Source organism: Dermochelys coriacea, chromosome 6 (assembly GCF_009764565.3).
Source record: "Dermochelys coriacea isolate rDerCor1 chromosome 6, rDerCor1.pri.v4, whole genome shotgun sequence".
Taxonomy (NCBI): domain Eukaryota; kingdom Metazoa; phylum Chordata; order Testudines; family Dermochelyidae; genus Dermochelys; species Dermochelys coriacea.
This window is the reverse complement of record NC_050073.1, coordinates 104,501,697-104,524,310: the sequence shown is the minus strand read 5'-3', so window position 1 is coordinate 104,524,310 and position 22,614 is coordinate 104,501,697. Positions and strand designations below refer to the sequence as shown.

Sequence of the window (22,614 nt, the reverse complement as noted above, 5' to 3'; positions counted from 1 at the left end):
AAAGTGCTGGTACGGCCTACAGAGCATGTACTGGCTGTTTCTGAGCCTTGTATATAAGATTCTGGATGCAGTCCTTACTTTTTAAATGATAAGAGAACACTGCTTCAGAGCTCTGTAGCATGAGTACATAGCACTCAAACATCCAGGCCTCTTTCATATTGCTTTTTACAAATGAATACCTAAGAAAAGAAGAGGTAACTTAATACCAGTCTAATGCATCCGATGAAGTGAGCTGTAGCTCACGAAAGCTTATGCTCTAATAAATTTGTTAGTCTCTAAGGTGCCACAAGTACTCCTTTTTTTTTTTTGCGAATACAGACTAACACGGCTGCTACTCTGAAACCTGTTAATACCAGTCTAGACTCACATTCCCAAAAATTCAGTTTACTGGAGGGGCCAGTTATTGGGGTTTGCTATGTATTTTACAGCCTTCTCAGAGGTATCATCTGGCTATTCAGAGCAAATGCCACAGTAATAAAAAGGACTTACTTCCCTGTAGCGGCGTATACTCACCTCTCATGAGCACCCCTTGGCTGAGTGTGTGCCTGCGCGCGCGCTCGCTCTCTCTCTCTCTCTCTCATATTGTCCCTGCTCAGGGATAGAGCAGTGCCCCAGGGCTCCCTCTCTGGAGACAGTGTCTTCACCCTCTTGGGCTTCCTGGCTACTGCTCTCCAGCTGGGCCATTAGAGTTCAGTTACCCCTCTGGGGTGACTCAGTGTCTAGGCCACTTTCCCACAGCACCACACCGTCTTCATCCTTATCTCAGGGCCTTGTCCTAATGGAGTCCCAGCAATCAGCTCAAGGCTCTTTCTCTCTCTCCCCGACTTCGGGCAGGGCAGGGCAGGGCTGTCCTGTCCTGTCCTGTCCTGTCCTGTCCTGTCCTGTCCTGTCCTGTCGCTCCATCAGTGAGCCACACTCCAACAGCTCCAGCAAGGAACTGAACTCCCACTGGCCCTGCAGCTCTTCTTATACTAGGCTTCTGGGCCCTTATTGGCTGTGTCCCACACAGCCACTCTAGGCAGCTTAGAGGACCCTCTCCATTGCCCTTTTTGGGGATGGGCTGTGGCAATACCAGGAGGCCTCCAGTTAGGGCCTCAAAGGGTCTGATATAACCCGTTACACCCCCTTTCTGTAATTTTGATTGTGTTGAATCCGGGAAAGTATAAAATATTAGGAAAATATATCAATTTGTAGAGGTTCTTTCAGAATTAGAATAAAATTCCTAAATCATTGCAATTATTTTGAGCTGTTTTAGGAATCTGTCAATAAAATAAAATGTGTTAGTGTATCTGTGTGTGTATATAAGTATACATGTATATTCTGCAGTAGTAGTAATAGGGGACTTTACCTACCCAGACATCTGTTGAAAAAGTAATATGGCAAAACACAAAATTTCCAGTAAGTTCTTGGAATGTATTGTGGACAACTTTTTGTTCCAGGAAATGGAGACTGTAACCAGGGAGACAGCTGTTTTACACTTGATTCTGACTAACAGGAAGGAATTAATATTGAATCTGAAGTTGGAAGGCAATTTGGATGAAAGTGATCATGAAATGATAGTTGTCATAATTCTCAGGAAAGGAAGGAGTGAGGGCAGCCAAATAAGGACAATGGACTTAAAAAAAACAGATTTTAACAAACTCGAAGAACTGGCCGGTAAATTCCCATGGGAAGAAAATCTGAGGGGAAAAAGGATTTTTGGAGAGCTAACAGCTTCTCAAGGAGACAATATTAAAGGTACAACTACAAACTATCCCCAGTGCAAAGGAAAAATAGGAAGACTAGTAAGAGACAAATATGACTCCATTAGGAGCTCTTTAATGACCTAAAAATCAAAAAGGAATCCTACAAAAAAGTGGAAATGTGGACAAATTGCTAAGGAGGAGTACAAAAGAATAACACAATCATGTAGGGACAAAATCAGAAAGGCTAAGTCACAAAAAGAGTTATACCTAGCAAGGGATGTAAAAGACATTAAGAAGAGTTCTTTAAATACATAAAAAGCAAGAGAAAGATGAAGGAAAGTGTAGGCCCTCTACTTAGTGGGGAAAGAGAGCTAATAACTGTGGACATCAACAAGCTGAGGTGTTCAATGGCTATTTTGTTTCCGTCTTTACTGAAAAAGGTAATGGTGACCAGATACTTAACAAGTAATATTAACCACAAGGGGGAAGGAATGCAAGCCCAAATAGGAGGATAACAGGTTAGAGAATATTTAGATAAGTTAGATATATTCAAGGCAGCAGGGTCTGATGAAATTCATCCTAAGGTAATTAAGAAACTAGCTGAAGCTAGTTGAATCTTGGAACCATTAACAGTTATCTTTGAGAGCTCATGGAGGTTAAGTGAAGTCCCAGAAGACTGGAGAAGAGCAAACATAGTACCTATCTTTAAAAAGGGGAACCAAGAGGACCCATGGAATTATAGACCAGTCAGCCTAACTTCGATGCCTGGAAGGATACTGTGTGATGTGGTGTATAGGCCCCATGCTGAACCAGGGTAGGGAATAGAGCTACTGGGCTATCGAGGCCCACCCTCAATAGGTGCAAGGCATATTTCTAGTGGAGGAACATTTTCAAAGGGCATTGGTAACTCAGGAGGAGGGGGAATGAACTGCATGTGACACTAGGAAGCAACGCTATGTAGGGAGTGGCAACTAGCTGTACTAGCACAGGACTTGGGTTCTCCCCGCTCTTTGGGAGTTGAAAACCCAGAGGCTGATTAACTGAACTGGACGCTGAGAGACTGAGAAGAATCTGCTAGGCCCTTGACCATGCCCCAAACTAAGGAGCTCCAGACTGATAGGAAGTGACCCGGGAGTAACATAATTTGGAGTAGTTCAGTAGGTGGCCCTGCTGCCATCCAGCTGTAGTGGCACGCTTTGGTACTCACTGCACCTGATGGCCTACCCTCACACATTCCAGGGAAGCCTCCTTCCCCTAGGATGGCACAAATCCCCGTACCTTGGCCACGTACCGCTCCTTTTTAGTGATTAACTCTGTGGGAGCAATTTAAGCTTTAGGTTGGTTTGCTCTAGTTAGAATTTCTGATGTTGCAAGAAACTCTTTCCAATGGACTCTGAAGATCTTTTGCAGACATTTATTTGGGAATTAATTGATCTTCTTATCAATTTCTGTTGTAGATTTCCATGATTCCTGGCCATAAAAGGAGGACAGACATGATGCCTATGTTAAACGTTCATATTTTTGCCAGTGCCAGTCATGCTACTTTTCCAAATCTTTTCAGGGTTATAACAGTTTTTTGCTGCTTTTGATATTCATTGCTTCACATCTAGCGTTTTGTTACCATCATTGTACCTCTCACTCCTTAGATTGGTAAAATGAATGACTTGAAATGTTTTTGTCCAATCTAATGGTTATTTTTTGGACATTGATAGCCATATATTTTGTCTTCCCTTTGTTGATGGACAAACCACCTTGTTTTGCTGTGTCTGCCAAAAGCAAGGTCTTTTCTTCCACTAAGTGATGTGTTGAACTAAGCAGGACACGTCATCAGCAAAAATGAGGTCATTCAATTGAATTTTATCATTGGCATTAACCTATAGATCCTTGTTTATTCTAATTATTTAGTTGGTATTCCATAATATGCCCTAATTTTCAAAAGACCATCTCTGGGTACAGTGTCAAAAGCCTTCTGGAAATCTACAAAATTTATCACAAGAGGTGCTTGCCACCTCACACTTAGTTCTATAATGCCAGTATGGTCTGCACATGATCTCAATGGTCTAAAATCTGCTTGTTCCTATCTAAGTTGTAGATCTATTTGTTTCTTGATATGTTCCAGGATGATGATGTACATGATTTTCACAGGTTTCAGAGTAGCAGCCGTGTTAGTCTGTATTCGCAAAAAGAAAAGGAGTACTTGTGGCACCTTAGAGACTAACAAATTTATTAAAGCATAAGCTTTCGTGAGCTACAGCTCACTTCATCGGATGCATTTGGTGGAAACCACCAATGCATCCGATGAAGTGAGCTGTAGCTCACGAAAGCTTATGCTCTAATAAATTTGTTAGTCTCTAAGGTGCCACAAGTACTCCTTTTCTTTTTATGATTTTCACAGGCACTGAGAGTCATGTGCTTTCGCTACAGTTATTGCAGTTGGTAAGGTCACCCTTCTTTAGCAATTTTCCTATAAGGGCTTTCTTCCACTGGGTTGGGTTCTTTTAGTTGTTCCATATTCTATCCAGACTTTCCTTGTGATTTTGGAGGGCTGATTCATCACTTGCTTTAACCATTTCTCCAGCTATGTTATCCTCTCCAGCTGCTTTCCCATTTTTCAGTTTACTGATGGCTTTTTTAACTTCTTCCATTGCAATATCTCCTTAATCAATATGAAGCTCTAGTGCTAGGTCTTCATCACGTATTTCTAGTAGGTCACTTGGGCTTGGTCTATTTAAAAAAATGTACCACAAATCTTTCCCTTTTTCCTCTTCTGGTCTTTCCATTTGCACCTTTAATAGGGCCTGTAGTAGTGCTAAAGTTCCTGTTAGCTGTTTGATTGTCTTACATAAGGATGTAAAGTCACCTCTTTGGCTAGCATCTTAAGCTTCTTGACATTTTCTATCAGTATATGCCCTTTTATCTCTTGTAGCACTTCTCCTTTTTACTTCTCTTTGTAGAACTCTGTATTCTTCTTGCCAATTGCTTGTCTCTTCACATGTCTTAGCATTCATGAGTTTTTGCTTTCTACTTCTCTTTTCCACTGCAGCCCAAGTAGCATTGCTAATCCATTCTTTCCTTTTAGATTTTGTTGTTGTTTAAACTATCTTTGCATTTTCTAGATAGCATCCTTTGACGTTTTCCCATAGAGTATCAATGTCTTAGTTCTCTTTGGTTACTTCAATTAGAACACTGATCCTGTTCTTCAGTTCAAGCTGAAAAGCACTTTTTTTGTCTTTAGGTGTTTTAATTGTGTCTGTTTATGCACGGTCTTCTTTTAATCTTCGACATCCTCTTTAACTTGATCTTCAAGTTAGCAATATAACAGTTATGGTCACTGCCCACATTTGCTCCCTTGTGCACGTACATCTGCCAAAGAGCTGCGCAAGGTTCTTGAAATGCAGAAGTGGTCTGTCTGATTCTTGGTAGCACGATCTAGGGAGTTCCATTTACTTCATGGATTTCTTTATGAGGAAATATTATTCCACGTAACGCTAGGTTGTTCACACTGCAAATTTCTATTGATCATTTACTATTTTGATCAATGTCAAAACCCCTGTCACACTTGCCCATAACTTTCATAGATATTAAGGTCAGAAGGGACCATTATGCTCATCTAGTCTGACCTCCTGCACAATGCAGGCTACCGAATCTCACCCACCCACTCCTGCAATAGACCTCTCACCTATGCCTGAGCTATTGAAGTCCTCAAATCATGGTTTAAAGACTTCAAGGTGAAGAGAATCCTCCAGCAAGTGCCCCATGCCCCAAGCTGCAGAGGAAGGTGAAAAACTCCCAGGGCCTCTTCCAATCTGCCATGGAGGAAAATTCCTTCCTGACTCCAACTATGGCGATCAGCTGAACCCTGAGCATGTGGGCAAGATTCATCAGCCAGATACCCAGGAAAGAATTCTCTGTAGTAACTCAGATTCCACCCCATCTAACATTCCATCACAGGCCATTGGGCCTATTTACCAGAATAGTTAAAGATAAGTTAATTACCAAAATCATGTTATCCCATCATACCTTCTCCATAAACTTATAGAGTTTAATCTTGAAGCCAGATAGGGTTTTTTGCCCCCACTGCTTCCTTTGGAAGGCTGTTCCAGAACTTCACTCCTCTGATGGTTAGAAACCTTCATCTAATTTCAAGTCTAAACTTCCTGATGGCCAGTTTATATCCATTTGTTCTTGTGTCCACATTGGTACTGAGCTTAAATAATTCCTCTCCCTCTGGTATTTGTCCTTCTAATATATTTATAGAGAGCAATCATATCTCCCCTCAGCCTTCTTTTGGTTAGGCTAAACAAGCCAAGCTCCTTGAGTCTCCTTTCATAAGACAGGTTTTCCATTCCTCGAATCATCCTAGTAGCCCTTCTCTGTACCTGTTCCAGTTTGAATTCATCCTTCTTAAACATGGGAGACCAGAACTGCACACAGTATTCCAGATGAGGTCTCACCAGTGCCTTGTATAATGGTACTAACACCTCCTTATCTCTACTGGAAATACCTCACCTGATGCATCCCAAGACCACATTAGCTTTTTTCACGGCCGTATCACATTGGCAGCTCATAGTCATCCTGTGGTCAACCAATACTTCAAGGTCCTTCTCCTTCTCGTTACTTCTAAGTGATGCGTCCCCAGTTTATAACTAAAATTCTTGTTGTTAATCCCTAAATGCATCACCTTACACTTCTCACTATTAAATTTCATCCTATTACTATAACTCCAGTCTACAAGGTCATCCAGATCCTCCTGTATGATATCCCGGTCCTTCTCTAAATTGGCAATACCTCCCAGCTTTGTATCATCTGCAAACTTTATTAGCACACTCCCACTTTTTGTGCCAAGGTCAGTAATAAAAAGGTTAAATAAGATTGGTCCCAAAACCGATCCCTGAGGAACTCCACTGGTAACATCCCTCCAACCACAGTTCACCTTTCAGTATGACCCGCTGTAGTCTCCCTTTTAACCAATTCCTTATCCACGTTTCAGTTTTCACATTGATCCCCATCTTTTCCAGTTTAACTAATAATTCCCCATGTGGCACCATATCAAACACCTTACTGAAATCTAGGTAAATTAGATCCACTGCATTTTCTTTGTCTAAAAAAATCTGTTACTTTCTCAAAGAAGGAGATCAGGTTGGTTTGGCATAATCTACCTTTTGTAAAACCATGTTGTATTTTGTCCCATTTACCGTTGACCTCAATGTCCTTAACTACTTTCTCCTTCAAATTTTTTTCCAAGACCTTGCATACCACAGATGTCAAACTAACAGGCCTGTAGTTACCCAGATCACTTTTTCTTCCTTTCTTAAAAATAGGAACTATGTTAGCAATTCTCCAGTCATATGGTACAACCCCTGAGTTTACAGATTCATTAAAAATTTTTGCTAATGGGCTTGCAATTTCAGGTGCCAATTCCTTTAATATTCTTGGATGAAGATCCCCCTGGATCTTATCTGGATCCCCCGATTTAGTCCCCATTAAGCTGTTCAAGTTTTGCTTCTACCTCAGATATGGTGATATCTACCTCCATATCCTCTTTCCCATTTGTCATGCTGCCATTATGTCTAAAATCCTCATTAGCCTCATTAAAGACTGAGGCAAAGTATTTGTTTAGATATTGGGCCATACCTAGATTATCCTTAACCTCCACTTCATCCTTAGTGTTTAGTGGTCTCACTTCTTCATTCTTTGTTTTCTTCTTATTTATATGGCTTTTACTATTGGTTTTAATTCCCTTTGCAAGGTCCAACTCTACATGACTTTTAGCCTGTCTCACTTTATCCCTACATGTTCTGACCTCAATAAGGTAGCTTTCCTTACTGATCCCTTCCATCTTCCATTCCCTGTATGCTTTCTGCTTTTTCTTAATCACCTCTCTGAGATGCTTGCTCATCCAGCTTAGTCTACAACTCCTGCCTATTAATTTTTTTTCCCTTTCTTGGGATGCAGTCTTCTGATAGCTTCTGCAGCTTTGATTTGAAGTAATCCCAGGCCTCCTCCACCTTTAGATCCATAAGTTCTTCAATCCAATCCACTTCCCTAACTAATTTCCTTAATTTTTGAAAGTCAGCCCTTTTGAAATCAAAAACCCTAGTCGCAGATTTATTTTTGTTTATCCTTCCATTCAGTTTGAACTGAATTAGCTCATGATCACTTGAACCAAGGTTGTCCCCTACAACCATTTATTCTATGAGGTCCTCACTACTCACCAAAAACAAATCTAAAATGGCATCCCCTATTGTTGGTTCAGCAACTACTTGATGAAGGAATCCATCAGCTATCGCATCTAGGAAAATCTGAGCCCTATTATTATTACTAGCACTTGTCCTCCAGTCTATATCTGGGAAGTTAAAGTCTCCCATGATCACACAGTTTCCATTAGTATTTACTTCATTAAAAACATTAAAGAGGGCTCTATCCATATCCAAATTAGATCCCGGTGGTCTATAGCACACCCCAAGCACTATCACAGGGGGGCTCTAGTAGTTTTCTTCCCCAATGTGATTTTTGCCCAGACGGACTCTGTCTTAACTTTATCTAATCCATCAATGTTATTTCCAACCTTTGCATTTAAAACCACCTCTAGTCACTATGAGATTATGTTTTGGGACCTTGGCTAACCCATCCTGTAACAAATCATAAAAAGCATTTTTTTCCCTTCATCTGGCTTTTTTGTTGGTTTGTGCATAGCATTGTATGACTGTTAGTTTGAAGAATCTAGTCTGAAACCAAGCTTTAATAATTCTTTCATCACCTGATTCCCACTCAGCCAGTGCCTGCCCTGCCTCATTTGACATTAGAATTGCCAGCTTCAGTCTACCATCTAAAATCCTTGAATGGCAATGATCTTATTTGTTTCTCTACATAGTGTAATTTGTTTGAACCTCTCCATTTATACTCCTTGATTCCAATTAATTACTAGGGCAGTGTTAATAGCTTTGTACGTTGTTCCCACATTCCAAAATCTGATTTTCATTATTGATCTGGTCTTAAGCAAGAGCCTTCTCAGGACATGGGCTTTCTTTACAGTTTTGACCAACGTCCTGTCATATTCTTCGCATGAAGTGGATCACTTGTTTAAGCCTGCTGCACACAGATATGGCTCCTTTCTGTAGTAAGTTTGTTTTTGTCTGAAGTTACCAGCCCCATGCAAACCTTAGGTCCATGGCTCCTTATTCGGAGCAGTCCACATGTTTGCACTTCGCCCATCCTCCACCTGAGGAACATGCTTGATAGCTTTGGATGCTCCAAAGACCAAATGAGACATTGCATATTTATTAATGTATAATTTTATTTTGTAACAAATCACATTTGCACTGATTAAACTGAAGAGGAGCCTGGGAGGAATTTCCTTGCCTCTGGGGTTCATCTCCCTTGATTTTGCTACCATGTACTAGCCAGAGATGTCACATTCCTTTATAAAGATATTTCTGAAAAGTGCATTTTCTTTTGCCATATGGCGGGCACATTATTATTACAAAAAGAGGGTGTGTGTGTGTGTGTGTGTGTGTGTGTGTGTGTGTGTACACGCACTTAAATACCACAGTGATGGGTGCTATAGACAATCCTGAACTGATACAGAGGCTATCTCTTGAATCTGCTGCTAGGGTAGTGGTGGGAGGGAGCATGATGATAGCTAAATCACTGCTCCAATCAGATTCCTATCTTGTCCTGTTTAGTCAGAAAGATGGTGGCTCTAATGCAAGGCACCTTTGATATAAGTCATAGGAAAACTGGTGTGAGAACATGAATTTCTTTTTGTCAGTTCCCGGTGGGGGAAAAATATTAAGTTAAGGATCTGTGTTAGACCAACATATGCAATGAAATCAGAGTTAAAGATGAAACTGTGGCCAAAATCTGTTCATTCACACTGGGTATTTCCATTAGTCACTTAATTGGTTATGTGTAGTAATATAAATTCATTAATATCTATGAGTAGTCTCTGATCCAGTGTCCTTAAAATTAACCTTTTTTTACAATTGTAAAAACAGTTGATAAATGGCCTTGGATTCTTATATGTATTGTAGCATCGGAGGTATTTGAATGAAAGAGATCAGGTCACATTGTCTTAAGCATCCTACAGATCTTCAGTGCAATGTCCCAAAACGGTGCCTTATGGTTCCTAGAGCTGGTGTGCAGTGGCACAATCCCCAAAAGAATACTTCGTTCCCCTTTCTGTTCCTCATTTCTGTCCCAAACAACACCAACCTGCTGCCCAGCTAGAATGGGAAGAGGGTAAATCAGTGTGTGTGTGTGTGTGTGGGGGGGGTGCATATAAATACACAAATTAGATGTGTTATTCAATTCTTAATGATGCAGGGGAATTTCTGCAAGGTCAGCTATTAAATAACATCCTATTTTAAGGGGATCATACCACTAAAGATCCTCCCATACATGCATTCAATAACCGGCTAACTTAATGGGAGCCTTCTGAGTGGATCTGAGGACAGGGATGTAGCCCATTAGGTCCACTGATTGCCTCTGCTCTATGGCAGCACTTGCCTAATGAACCCCGAGTACCTTTTTATACATGAGGAACCATGAACGAAGAGCATGACAGAAGGAAGCGCATTCCAGCTGATGACGTTGATAACACCATGATGGTTTTCTCTCCGTTCAATAGCAAGTCAGCCTTTTCACTACCATGACAATAGCAGGTGAAGAAGACAAAATTAAGTAAAAGGATTGTCAGGAGAGTGACAGAATTTGCAATGCAGAGAATGCTATTTTAAAACTTCAGAGGGTGTGTTACAAGCAACTGAGAATAAGCTAATATATTTTAAAGGTAGTAGGCCTTTATCAACAGTTATTTTGAAGTCTATGAACAGCAGTTGCTGTGTCTCCCCTCAGTGTCCCAAAAGAGCTGTCCCAAGACAGAATTTGCTCAATTTTACCAACAACTTGGAAATCACATTTCCATCTGACATCTTTTGTATCTACTGTTGTTATAATTAACCTTTCAGAACTGAAAGAGATGAGAGGAATCCATCTGTTGTGGCTTTGAGCTTTTTGACAGCACTTTTCAGATAGTTCACTTCCTGCCTTGTGTATTAGTATGATGATATTGCTTATTTTCAGCTCCAGGGGAAACTCTTGCATTCAGTCTTCCCCAGGTCTCTCAAGAGGCTGTTTACCAGTAGCTGCAAAACCAAAATGAAAATATATAGTGGTACGTATAGAGAAGAAAGAGGAGAGCTGAGGAGAGATGGCCCTGAGACTATCTACTGCAGTATTTGCCATCCCCAAGCATTCCAAAATCAGCCCCCACTCCCCCAAATCATGAGATTGACTGACTGACTGAAAACTTAAAAATAACATTTTTATTTGCCTTCTGTTTTTTTGAGTATTTAGTGTTTCACATTTTCCACCTTTTCTCTGCTTTATTTATTTTAAATGAAAGCTTATAATCACCAGACTCCAGGAGCTGGTGCTTTAAGAAAAATAACAAATATGCGTTTGTGACAAAAATTCATGGGAGTTTACAACACCATTGGGGGTGTGGGTGCCAGGCACAGCCAAAACACCTTTCTAAACATCAAAAGAGAGAGCAGAAAAATCCTTAATCTTTTTTAAAGGAACTTCTTTTTATTTTAAATCTGAAAGTATTGTTTTAAGATTGCTTGATTTGTTTATTTTTAATTAAAAAATTAATCTTTTTCAAAGTAGTCAAATTGACAGTCTCCACTTCAGCCAGTCACTTAACAATATGTTAACACACAGTCCATGGAAAAATGGTATAATGTTCCTGCCGATAGTATTCAGAATTTTTTTTGCAACCTATATCGCTTAGTTGTTGTTTGACTGAAACAGCTCTGAATTTAGAATGCTAATACCAGTTTGTAAGATTTTTTTGAAAGACCACGATGCCTCTTTGGTGCTGTGAAAGTCTATGGCAGTGTCATGTTTTTTAGACAGTGTAGATTGAACTCAGGTCTGTTATACCAGTCTAAATTCAGACCACAGTGGAGTTACTTGGGGTTACACAGTTGTAACCAAGAGGAGAATGTATTGTGGCATTCCATGAGAGTGGAACTCTGTGATGCATTAATGCTATTCAGGTAGGTAAGTTCCAAACATTCCTGTTGCATGGGAGAGCTAGTTGCAAAAGGATGTCCATGCTTTCCCTCATCATCCTCCTGTGTGCGGTCCTATAAGAGCTCCCTTCTCCTTGGGCACACCAATTCAGACATGTGACAGGGAGCAGTGTGGGACATGGCTGCAGGGAGAGGGGTCCCCTTCCATTGGATAGACTGGATATTTAGGACTGTATGACAATGAAGCAGTTAAATTGTTTTTTTTATTACTCAAACGGAATATATACACCCTTTTTGTTGGTTACGTAGATTTCACTAAACTCTGCCCTGAAGATATGATTTGTCTGACTAGTCGGTGTCTGAGCTGTGCAGATGGGCTCTGCCTGCCTCCTGGACAGACCCAATGGTTAATTCATGGATTTCAATATTTACATGGCCAGCTGCTCAGTATGATTAATGGGAGGCAAATTAAATAATGCCTAAGGAGATTAGCATCTGCAGTAAAGTCCCTCTGAATCTGAGATGGAAGATGGGTCTTGTTTTCACTTGCTAATACCAAGGACCAGTGGCTCACTTCCTTCAGTAACAGCAGTGAAGAGATTAGCAGCATACAGTAATAGTCTTCTATTCAAGACATAAACTCTCTTTCCATAGCATCTCCCCGTACTTCCCTCTGTGGGATACATGTTCTCGTGTTTGTATCCTGTGGCAGGCGTGCAGCTTTGCATAGCTGGAAAGGAGCATAACGTGACTTAGGTTAGTATGAAAGAGTGGCCATCTAAATATGCAGGAGATGCGGGTTTTTGTTTGTTTGTTTTAAATCCTGCAATCTGTCTGAATGGTGGGTACATGTTAATGAAATGCCACCATTATTTAGGGTGGCCAACTCTGACTAAACCTATTCTGGGAGATTTTTTCCCCACAACATGACGTAATGTCATTTTCTTAAAATATTTTATTAAAATCTCCCGGATTGCTTTCAATAGTCACCAGGAGATAGATGCCGATTCTGGGAGACTCCAGGCCAATCCTGGAGGCTTGGCAACAGTACGGGTTGCTAAAAAGAAAAAGTGTACTTGTGGCACCTTAGAGACTAACAAATTTATTTGAGCATAAATTTAGACAAACCGGGAAGATAACTATTCAGAGCAATTCCAAATAAACTGGCATATTCCAAGATGCTCTACTCAGAGAAAGGAGAGGAGATAATGGCACTGGGGACTGATGCATCGAACAGCAGGATGGCAAAAAAAGAAAGGGCTAAAGTTGGTTTAAAAAAAAAAGCCCCTGTAATTGGTTGTTGACCCGTCTCCCCTCCTAAGAGACGCTTAATCTGGGTGTCTTCAGATGATGCTATCATGAGACAAATTGGTCCTCTTTATGTGCACTCCATAGCAGAGGCAGGAGTGTGCTACGGGCATGACTATCTACAGTATGAGAGAAAGGGGCTTTGAAGGGAGGGGGAAATGTCAGCTCAGAGTCATGTCATGCTTGGAATACACACTGCGCTGGCTCTTTGTTTCAAGCTCAACCCTTCTGTGCTCGCATAGCAAAGAAAAGCATGTGCGCGTCCCAGCTCCTAATTGGGCTTCCACAGATTCATCAAGTAGATGCTAACGATGATATTTATATTGAAGGACCTAGAGAATTTTTAGATCAACTATAGCAACCTTAAAAAGATCAGGAGGACTTGTGGCACCATAGAGACTAACAAATTTATTTGAGCATAAGCTTTCTTGATGCATCCGATGAAGTGAGCTGTAGCTCACGAAAGCTTATGCTCAAATAAATTTGTTAGTCTCAAAGATGCAACAAGTCCTCCTGTTCTTTTTGCGGATACAGACTAACATGGCTGCTACTCTGAAATATAGCAACTTGTTTCTGATCCTCAAAGAATCTGTCTCTAGGCCTTTTGTATATCAATGTAAGGACTAAATCTTGCGAGCAGCCTAATAATACAGAAATAAATGGACATAGGCTCAAATAGATGTCCCCCATCTCTCCTCATTTTGGATCCTCCTGAGCCCCATTGAGCAGGGCTTTCAGTTCAGCAAGGTGGCTTTTCTGCATCTAGCATAACTGTTCCCAAAATGGGTCCCTTTCCCCCCCTAGTAAGGTAGGTAAGACTGAAAGGAGAGGAACATTTTCAGCAAAATCTCTTGGAGCTGCCACTTGGGTGGTGGTGGTGATGTGTGAAAGCTGAACTGTGAAACTTCACTTTTCATTTCTGAATGAATCAATTGAATCTAAAAAAGTGGTGGTGGCGGTGGTTTTTGGGGTTATTTTCCCTTTGTCGTGCCTTGTGTTTATGGCATGCATTTGCAGAGTTTCATTAATTGCTGCGTAATGTGGTAAATGCAGATTTAATTTAGTTGCTAGCGCTGAGCCAACACAATCTCCTGGGGTGTTTGTGTTTCTGGGGCCAACTTTTTAGTGGGCTTCCCTGATTGCTCCAGCAGTACTTGCAGGCACGTCCATTTGCACTTGCAAAATGAGTGATTGCACATGTATGCAAATCAGGTCTCACTGAGTGAGTTTTCAATTATATATTAATTATATATTATATATTTAATTAATTAAATGCATCGGATGAAGTGAGCTGTAGCTCACGGAAGCTTATGCTCTAATAAATTTGTTAGTCTCTAAGGTGCCGCAAGTACTCCTTTTCTTTTTGCGAATACAGACTAACGCGGCTGCTACTCTGAAACCTTCAATTATATATGTAACTTTTACACCAGGCATGTGGTCATGATCACCATCACATACACTCACATTTCATAAGCAGCTGTATCAACTGACTTTACATTGCACTTGTGAATATAGCTAAGCTCCGCATATACCAGTGATCGTTTCCATGATAGCTAATGTACCTCAGAGAAAGGGGAAAGAGGAAAAGGACAAGTGGTATAATGTGTGATGGTGCAGTGTTGGAAAAATATTTCCTGCAGGTTTTGATTCCTATCAAGTCTCTAGGATTTTTTAACCATACATAGGGAATGCAACAAAAAGGCAGCCAGCTGATTATTAATCCCTCTCGTCATGCAAAATAGAAGAACCATGCACAACAGAGAAGACTGATTTGCATCAAGGCACTAGACTGGGCCTCCAGTGTTTGGGGTTCAGTTTCTGACTCTGCCACAGAATTCCTGTGTGAACTTGGGCAAGTCACTGCATCTCTGTGTGCCTCAATTCCTAATCTGTAAATATTATTTCCTTACCTTCTAGGATAAATTCACAAATGTACATGAAACTCCTGGATGCCATAGAAACACCTAGAAATAAATCCAAACAGAGCAAATTAAACCAAGCCACAACCAAAATCAATGACAAATACAAATTTATCCACGTGAGTTTTATGTGAGTTGTGTGGGGATACCTGCCTATTTCACTTGTGGTTTTCTTTGATCAGTCACATGGCTATCAACACTTCACAGCATCCCATGTGATCACAATTATCCTTGTTTTACTGCTGTTTGAGCTATTATTTGACCATTCGGGCTTTTTAAAATCTGGATTTAAGTACAAAATTCTTCTTGTTTTTTAAATCAATGATCTGTAGTAATAGAAAGCAATAAAAAGATGTGAAATTCAGAAGCTTTGAAATGTGGCCACAAGCTCCATTTCATTATTAACCATCTAATAATAAAAGTTCTCAGCTCCTGGGATCTCTGTGGACCATGACTGTCCAGTCAAGCAAAACCCTTTTAAAAGCTTTCATTCTGATTCTGAAAGTTAGATGATCTGTTCAGGAGCCAGGAGCACAACTCCTGGCAGTTCAGGACTAGACATCTTGGAACTGAGGTAGACCTGAATGGAGGGGGGAGAAGGGGCTGTTAAATGGATATAGCATTCACACTCAAAGTAATGAGCTAAGAAGAACGAGATCTCCTGTCTTTTTCAAATCCAATGAGAAATGTTGGAAAAGTTGCTCATCACAATTCTTCTGTTCCTTTTGACTGCCAGGAAGTATATAAAAAAATCTAGATTCCATTTCCCCTACTTTTAACATTTTGAGAGTTTAATGAATCTTAAACATTCTGATAAAATAATCCTAAATAAGAGAACTGTCAACTTGCCCCTACACTGCAGGACCCCAGAAAAATGTACATTTTTCACCAGTCCTCATTTAGTACCCCTTTCTCCATAGGGGTGATGTTGACACTTGGATACTGGGAAGGAATGGCAGAAGCGACCCTACAGCTATTATATAATGTGTTCACAAAAGCAACAACCTGAAGCCACTGATGCAACAGAAATGTTGTCCTGCTAAATTGGCACATGGTCTTGCCTACTATACCATAGAACTTAATGGCCAGATTCTGCTCTCATTTATATTGATGTAAATCAGGAGTAATGCTATTAAAGCCTACCTGCGCCAAAGAGAATGAGAAGCTTAGCATTTAGTAATGGCTTAGGCTCTTACACTCGTTCTGTGCTCAGTAGAGAGGTGAAGCAGAAAGGGTGTATTTTTCATCAATTTAAATATAAAAATAGTCACATCCTATTTGTTTTATGAACTATTCTTTATTCACCTCTGAAAACAGCCCACAGGTCCCATGACTGAGGGTAGGGAATATCTCCAGCTTTGGTTACAGACTGATACGAAAATCTAGCAAGTGGCTAAGTCAGCAAGACCTCTGACTAATGCAGAGTGTGCATATCCAAGAGAACCAACAAGGAAGAAGAAATTCAGACTGATACGAGCCTCACAACTCAGAATGTAGCATTCCTTGTCTGTGTAGACTGTCTGCTTGTTAAGACAATAAATATATTAACCTGTTTGTGGCTGGGTGGCAATGGACTGCTTCAGTAGTGTAACCTGGCTATAAAAGGGTAAGGAGGAAATAAAGGAAAGGGGTGTAAGAGAGAAACAAGAGCAGTATGAGCTTAGACTACTGCAGAGATGGCAGCTACAGAAATAGCAGGGCTTAGGCTATAACAGCCCTCCAAACATCTAACCTTTTGCCCTCCATCCAGTCTCATATCTCCAAATCTCTCCCTCTCCCCAATATCTCATCTTGCTGCTGGATGACATGCAGCTCCTCATCTTTCCTTCTTGGCCCCTCCTTCCCTGCTCTCCTGCTGTTGGCAATTCCACAATTCTTCCTGCAGAGAGGGGCTGCAATCTTGGGGTTATCTCTGCCTCCTTCCACTTCTTTCTCCCCTCAACCCCAGATTGTTGCTGTCAGTAAATCTTGCCAATTTTCCCTCTACAACATCCCCCAGATCTGGCCATTCCTTCTGCCAAGACCCTGGTCACCTCTGACCCTGATTACTACAGGGTCTTCTTGGGCTTCCTTGACACTCACTCCAGCCCAGAAAGCCACTGTGGTTCTATCTAAGTACCTATATGGCCCCCAGTACCATAGTGTCTGAGCACATCTTTATCTTTAAATGTGTTTATTCTCACAACACCCCTGTGAGGTAGGCCAGTGCTATTATCCCCATTTAACAGGTGGGGAACTATGGCAGAGAGAGATTAAGTGACTTACCCAAGGTCACACCAGAAATCTGTGGCAGGGTGGGGAATTGAACCCTGGTGTCCCGAGTTAGATTCCTAACCACATCATTCTTCCTCCCAGAACTCTTAACTCTGACTAAATCTAGCTGTTCTTCACATCCCTGCACTGGCTCCCCCCGCCCCCCCATGAAATTCATGCTCCTCCTCACCTTCAGGAACTTACACAACTAGCTCTCCATCCCTCTCTCCATTCTTGTTTCCTCCCACTTTTCTCCTTGGTGACGTCACTCTGCCAAGCTGACGCCCCTTTCGTGTTTTCCCTCCACTCCCACCTTTGTGTCTTCTTTGGTGCTGCCTCTGTGCCCGAAACTCCCTTTTCAATGTTATGTTCACAGCACACAAGCAGAGAAGTTAGATACAAACATATAAATCGTTTATTCTGGAGTGTTGCAACATAACACTACTTTATTTCGTCAAATCCAGAACCCTAACCACAAGAACCAAAGAGAGAGAGAAGCAAAGCAGGCTGCTTCCGAAGGCAGCAACGCACAAGTCACCTCACCTTGCTCTAGTCTGGCTCTTTGCAGGCTGATTCAGATCACATGCTTCTCTAGCTTGAAAGTAGGACCAGGGAAAATGTAAGGAAACCCCTTACACTTGATAACTTGTAATATTTCATGCAGTTTTCAATACACCACATCCATCCCAGATCTCCATATTTACATTTTCTCCTCCTCAAAACCCATCCTGAAGACTCGCTTTGTGAAACTCTTTGCTACCCATTCACACTGCTTTTAGTGTCCTGCTTTCCTCTTTCCTACATTTGTACCTTCTTCACTTAGTTTATGAGCTCTTTGGGTTAAGGATTTCGTCTGTAAAGGGGTTTCCCCCACTGACACTGCCATACAAATAATAATAATAATTAAAACCAAGCCTAACCTGAGCATCAGTGATCATATTTGTCTTGGAAAGGAAGCCATCCCAGAGTGAGGCTATGTTTAGGCAGAAGCGGGCCCCTTTCCTTTGTTACATCTCCATCATTTAACATTGTATTTTTAAGGACAAATTATCTGCTGGTGTAAATGGGTACAGCTCCACTGCCATTGACACCAACAGAGAATCCGGCCCAATGTGTATGTATTTTCGAAATGATCCAAAATATACAATTTGTCTTTAAATCAAATGCAACTGAGGGTGTTGTAGAAAAAATAATAGTGGGGTTTTTTTCATGTGAGTGCGGTAAGCCATTGAGCATGATCAGATGTTTTGGAAACCATTTCTCACTGTTCTTTAAAAAAAGAAAAGGAGTACTTGTGGCACCTTAAAGACTAATAAATTTGTTAGTCTCGAAGGTGCCACAAGTACTCCTTTTCTTTTTGCGGATACAGACTAACACGGCTGCTACTCTGAAACCTGTCACTGTTCTTTATGGCTCATGTTTCCCTCGTGCTCATTTCCCATATTAGTTTTAAGAGTGGTTACAGTCATAGCTCAAGGTAGTATTACCATCAATGCCTGATGCAGGAAGAGAGAAAGATGCTATTGTGGAAAGGTGTGACCATTTTGCTGCCTCTTGTGGGAGACCTTTAATCTACTGGATTGTAGTCAGAAAGCCTTGTTTATATTTCCAGGGTGATAATGAAGATTCTTCTTGTAATGATCAGCCAGGTTGTATGTTAATATCTTGCAGGGTGTTTACTGTGTTCTAGCCAGGGGGAGCTTTGGGGGAATTTATGGCCACAGAGCCCCAATTCTTCTGCTTTTACTTGTCATGAGATTAAGATCTAGATTGTATTAAAAAGAAAATAGTGGTGTTTTTGAAGCCAGAGATTGGGAGAATGATACATATATTGATGCATTTGACATTTATTGAAGACTGATTCTGCAGGCTTCCAAGAGCAATTAGCAGATCTCCATCCAAGATCCCTACTGAATACTCTTTGTTGGCAGCTCTGGTTTAAGTGGATCGGTCACTTGCATTTTCCCCCCTTTATCATTTATTGTTAAAAAAGTTAGCTTGACAGCCTTGAAGATGAAAGTTCTCTGTTTAGCTATACAACATGCACAACCCAGGTGGGAGAAATGAATTTTTCCTTTATCCCCACACTGAGCTCCAACCCTGCGCTGGAGGGATCCGTTGCAGAATGCAATGGTAGCCTCATCTCCATGCTCTTGTAACCTATTAATTCTCCCTTGAGATTTCCCACAAAGGTGCTAATTCTAATGCTGGTTTCTCCGATGAGTTCACCTGTTCAATAGAAAGTGATGTGTGGGCCACCAACTCATTTCACAAAGGCCTCAGAACAACCATCAGGGGAAGATGATTTTAGGCCAATACCTTGGTTAAATTCAGATCAATGGTCTATGAAAGAATGAAACATGAAAGAATCCCTGGCCATCCTGTCTTATTATCCAGAGCCCAACAAACTGGGCCAAATCCAGTTGCTTTATCAGCTGTATATGAACATTTTTTAAAAATAAAAACAAAACAAGGGGCTCACAGCTGAAATGCATGAGAAATGAGAACAACCCACTGGCCTCTGCTTGGTATAAAAGATTATGGGACTAGATACTGTTTTTTTAATCTTAGAAAAGATGGTAATGAAGACCCACATGCATTGTACGGGCAAAGCATTCTTGTGATGGGGCTACACATCACTCTGTCATCCTAATTTATTTTCACCGTCCAACAGGATAATCGTTCTTTGTGTTTCCTATGGGATGCAAAGACTCAATATGAGTTTGTCAATGGATTCATTGTTGGTTTCTCCGAGTATTACAGTGCAAATACACAAATAGGAAGGACAGGAGGAGTGCATCTCGCTGAATAAGGATATTGTATCTTGTGTTATTCAAGAGAGAGAGACCTTGAAAAGGAAAGCCTATATCGAAAGTGCTTATCAAGCTGTTTGAATACTTGAATTCTTATAAAATAGCCATTTTTGTATCTTTCCCAGTGGAATCCTAAACACAGTTGAACTAGAGAGCACATTTTGGAAATAATCCCCACCAACATCGAGTCTGGACATCTGTTTATCTTTAGGTTACCTTCCAATCCTTCTTGTAGCTAAAGATGGGTACACGATGCCCATTTGAAAATCTTGCCCCAAACCAGTAAAAACAGATGCCCACTATTATTTTCTGCCAGATACTCTCTTAGTAAAAGCCAGGCAGTGCCGGAAAGTTGTCATGTTTACAGTGTTTTCTCTATGGCAGGGTGGGAGAACTCTTTTGGCCTTGTCTAATGCACAGAAGTTGCACCAATTAAACTAAAATTGTTTCTTGAACTGATTTATCTAAACTGGTACAGGTCCCTGTGGGGAAACACTTAAATTGGTTGACACTTGGCTTATATGAATTAAGCTACAAATGAGTCATCTGATGTGTGTCCACATAGGGGTTTGCACTGGTTTAATTAAATCAGTTTAAGAACTGCTTTTGGTTAAAATCATGTAGCTTTTGTATGCAGATAAAGCCTTTGTCTTTGCCTGAGGCTGGTGGAGAGTTAGATTTGATGTAGTTTTATTCTTACTAGGTATTTTCTTCCTCTCATTTAAAAAACTCAGTTAAACTACTTAAAAAGTGTGTTTTTTACTTATTGTTTCAACAGGGCCCAGCTCGTACGGCTCCTGATTTTGCTTCCTCTCCTGTGGCAGGATATGTGCCTGTGGGTCAGAAGCCAGAGGCTGTGGTGCATGCTATGAAGGTAGGTCTGCATTCAACCGACATGTCGTATTGCTCCTGCATACAACAACTGTAGAAACATCATCTGGCATTTTCTCTAATGATGGAATCATAGTAATCAGAGATGGAAGAGAACTATTCAGCCAGATTATTACTGACCAGCAGCCATGCCACCTCAAGGAGTTAGCTTGTCACACACTTACCAGCTAAGCAAGGTCAAGCGTGGCCAGCTTTTGGTTGGGAGACCTGCAAGGAAAAGTCACAATACTCCAAGCTGGTTACCTTTTGAGTTCCTCAGTCCTGACTGAACCAATGCCCCCAGAGTGGCTTTAGGAAGCACTGGGTGCCATTTCAGAATCAGATGCATGCCAACTGTCTTACACACTTTTGGTCATTGAAAATCCTGTGGCAGTTCTCATAAGAGCAGGGAGCATTTTTTGTAATTATGTAACAAACTGTGGCTTCATACACATGTAGACACCTGATTTGTCCCTGGGGGTCAAAACTAGGACTCAACCACTTGAGGTAAAGGAGAACTTTTGACTTTGTAGCAAGTGGTAAGTCACTAGGGCCAGTCTCTAGAAGGAGAAATTCACTTGACATGTAGTATGCTGGTGTGGTACATGTTTCCCCTGGTCCTGAGTATCTAAGATCCATAGAAATTCCAGTCTTGCGGTGTCATAGAATCATAGAATATCAGGGTTGGAAGGGACCTCAGGAGGTCATCTAGTCCAACCCCCTGCTCAAAGCCAGACCAATCCCCAACTAAATCATCCCTGCCAGGGCTTTGTCAAGCCTGACCTTAAAAACTTCTAAGGAAGGAGATTCCACCACCTCCCTACATAATGCATTCCAGTGTTTCACCACCCTCCTATTGAAAAAGTTTTTCTTAATATCTAACCTAAACCTCCCCCACTGCAACTTGAGACAATTACTCCTCATTTTGTCATCTGCTACCGCTGAGAACAGTCTAGATCCATCCTCTTTGGAACCCCCTTTCAGGTAGTTGAAAGCATCTATCAAATCCCCCCTTATTCTTCTCTTCTGCTAACTAAACAATTCCAGTTCCCTCAGCCTCTCCTCATAAGTCATGTGTTCCAGTCCCCTAATCATTTTTGTTGCCCTCCACTGGATGTTTTCCAATTTTTCCACATCCTTTTTGTAGTGTGGGGCCCAAAACTGGACAGATGAGGCCTCACCAGTGTCGAATAGAGGGGAACGATCATGTCCCTCAATCTGCTGGCAATGCCCCTACTTATACATCATTGTATAATGAACCCTGGCTACATACACACAGATCACATAGCTGTCTATGGGGATCAGGACCAGGGCCTCCAGCACTAAAAAACTAAAAGGCCTTTAACATTTGAGCAGGCTGTGTAGTTGCTGGTACCACCAAACAGAGGGAGACATGACCACTCACACTACAATCCAATTCTGCCTCTGTGTATTTCTCCTGTAGTTTCTGGATAAGGCGACATTCTTTGTATCCTGACCTAAATGGTTCTGTGCTGTTGACAGATCATAGAATCATGGAAGATTAGGGCTGGAAGAGACCTCAGGAGGTCATCTAGTCCAATCTCCTGCTCAAAGCAGGACTAACACCAACTAGATCATCTCAGCGAGGGCTTTGTCAAGCCGGCCTTAAAAACCTCTAAGGATGGAAATTCCACCACCTCCCTAGGTAACCTATTCCAGTGCTTCACCACCCTCCTAGTGAAATAGTGCCCCAGCCCCCTAATCA

The 22,614-nt window shown here is 41.2% G+C and overlaps 1 protein-coding gene across 3 annotated transcripts in view; it reads left to right on the top strand.

Moving 5' to 3' along the window:
- The window catches only part of CCDC85C (coiled-coil domain containing 85C), a 172,598-nt gene that overhangs the window by 140,988 nt on the left and 8,996 nt on the right, over positions 1-22,614 (top strand). For 2 of the 3 annotated variants that reach the window (XM_038404576.2, XM_038404577.2), the window contains one exon: positions 20,797-20,892. In XM_038404576.2, the coding sequence (XP_038260504.1) occupies positions 20,797-20,892 (96 nt within the window). Of the gene's footprint in view, positions 1-3,142; positions 3,352-20,796; positions 20,893-22,614 lie in introns of those variants that run through there. The other variant, XM_038404578.2, reaches the window with a different exon arrangement.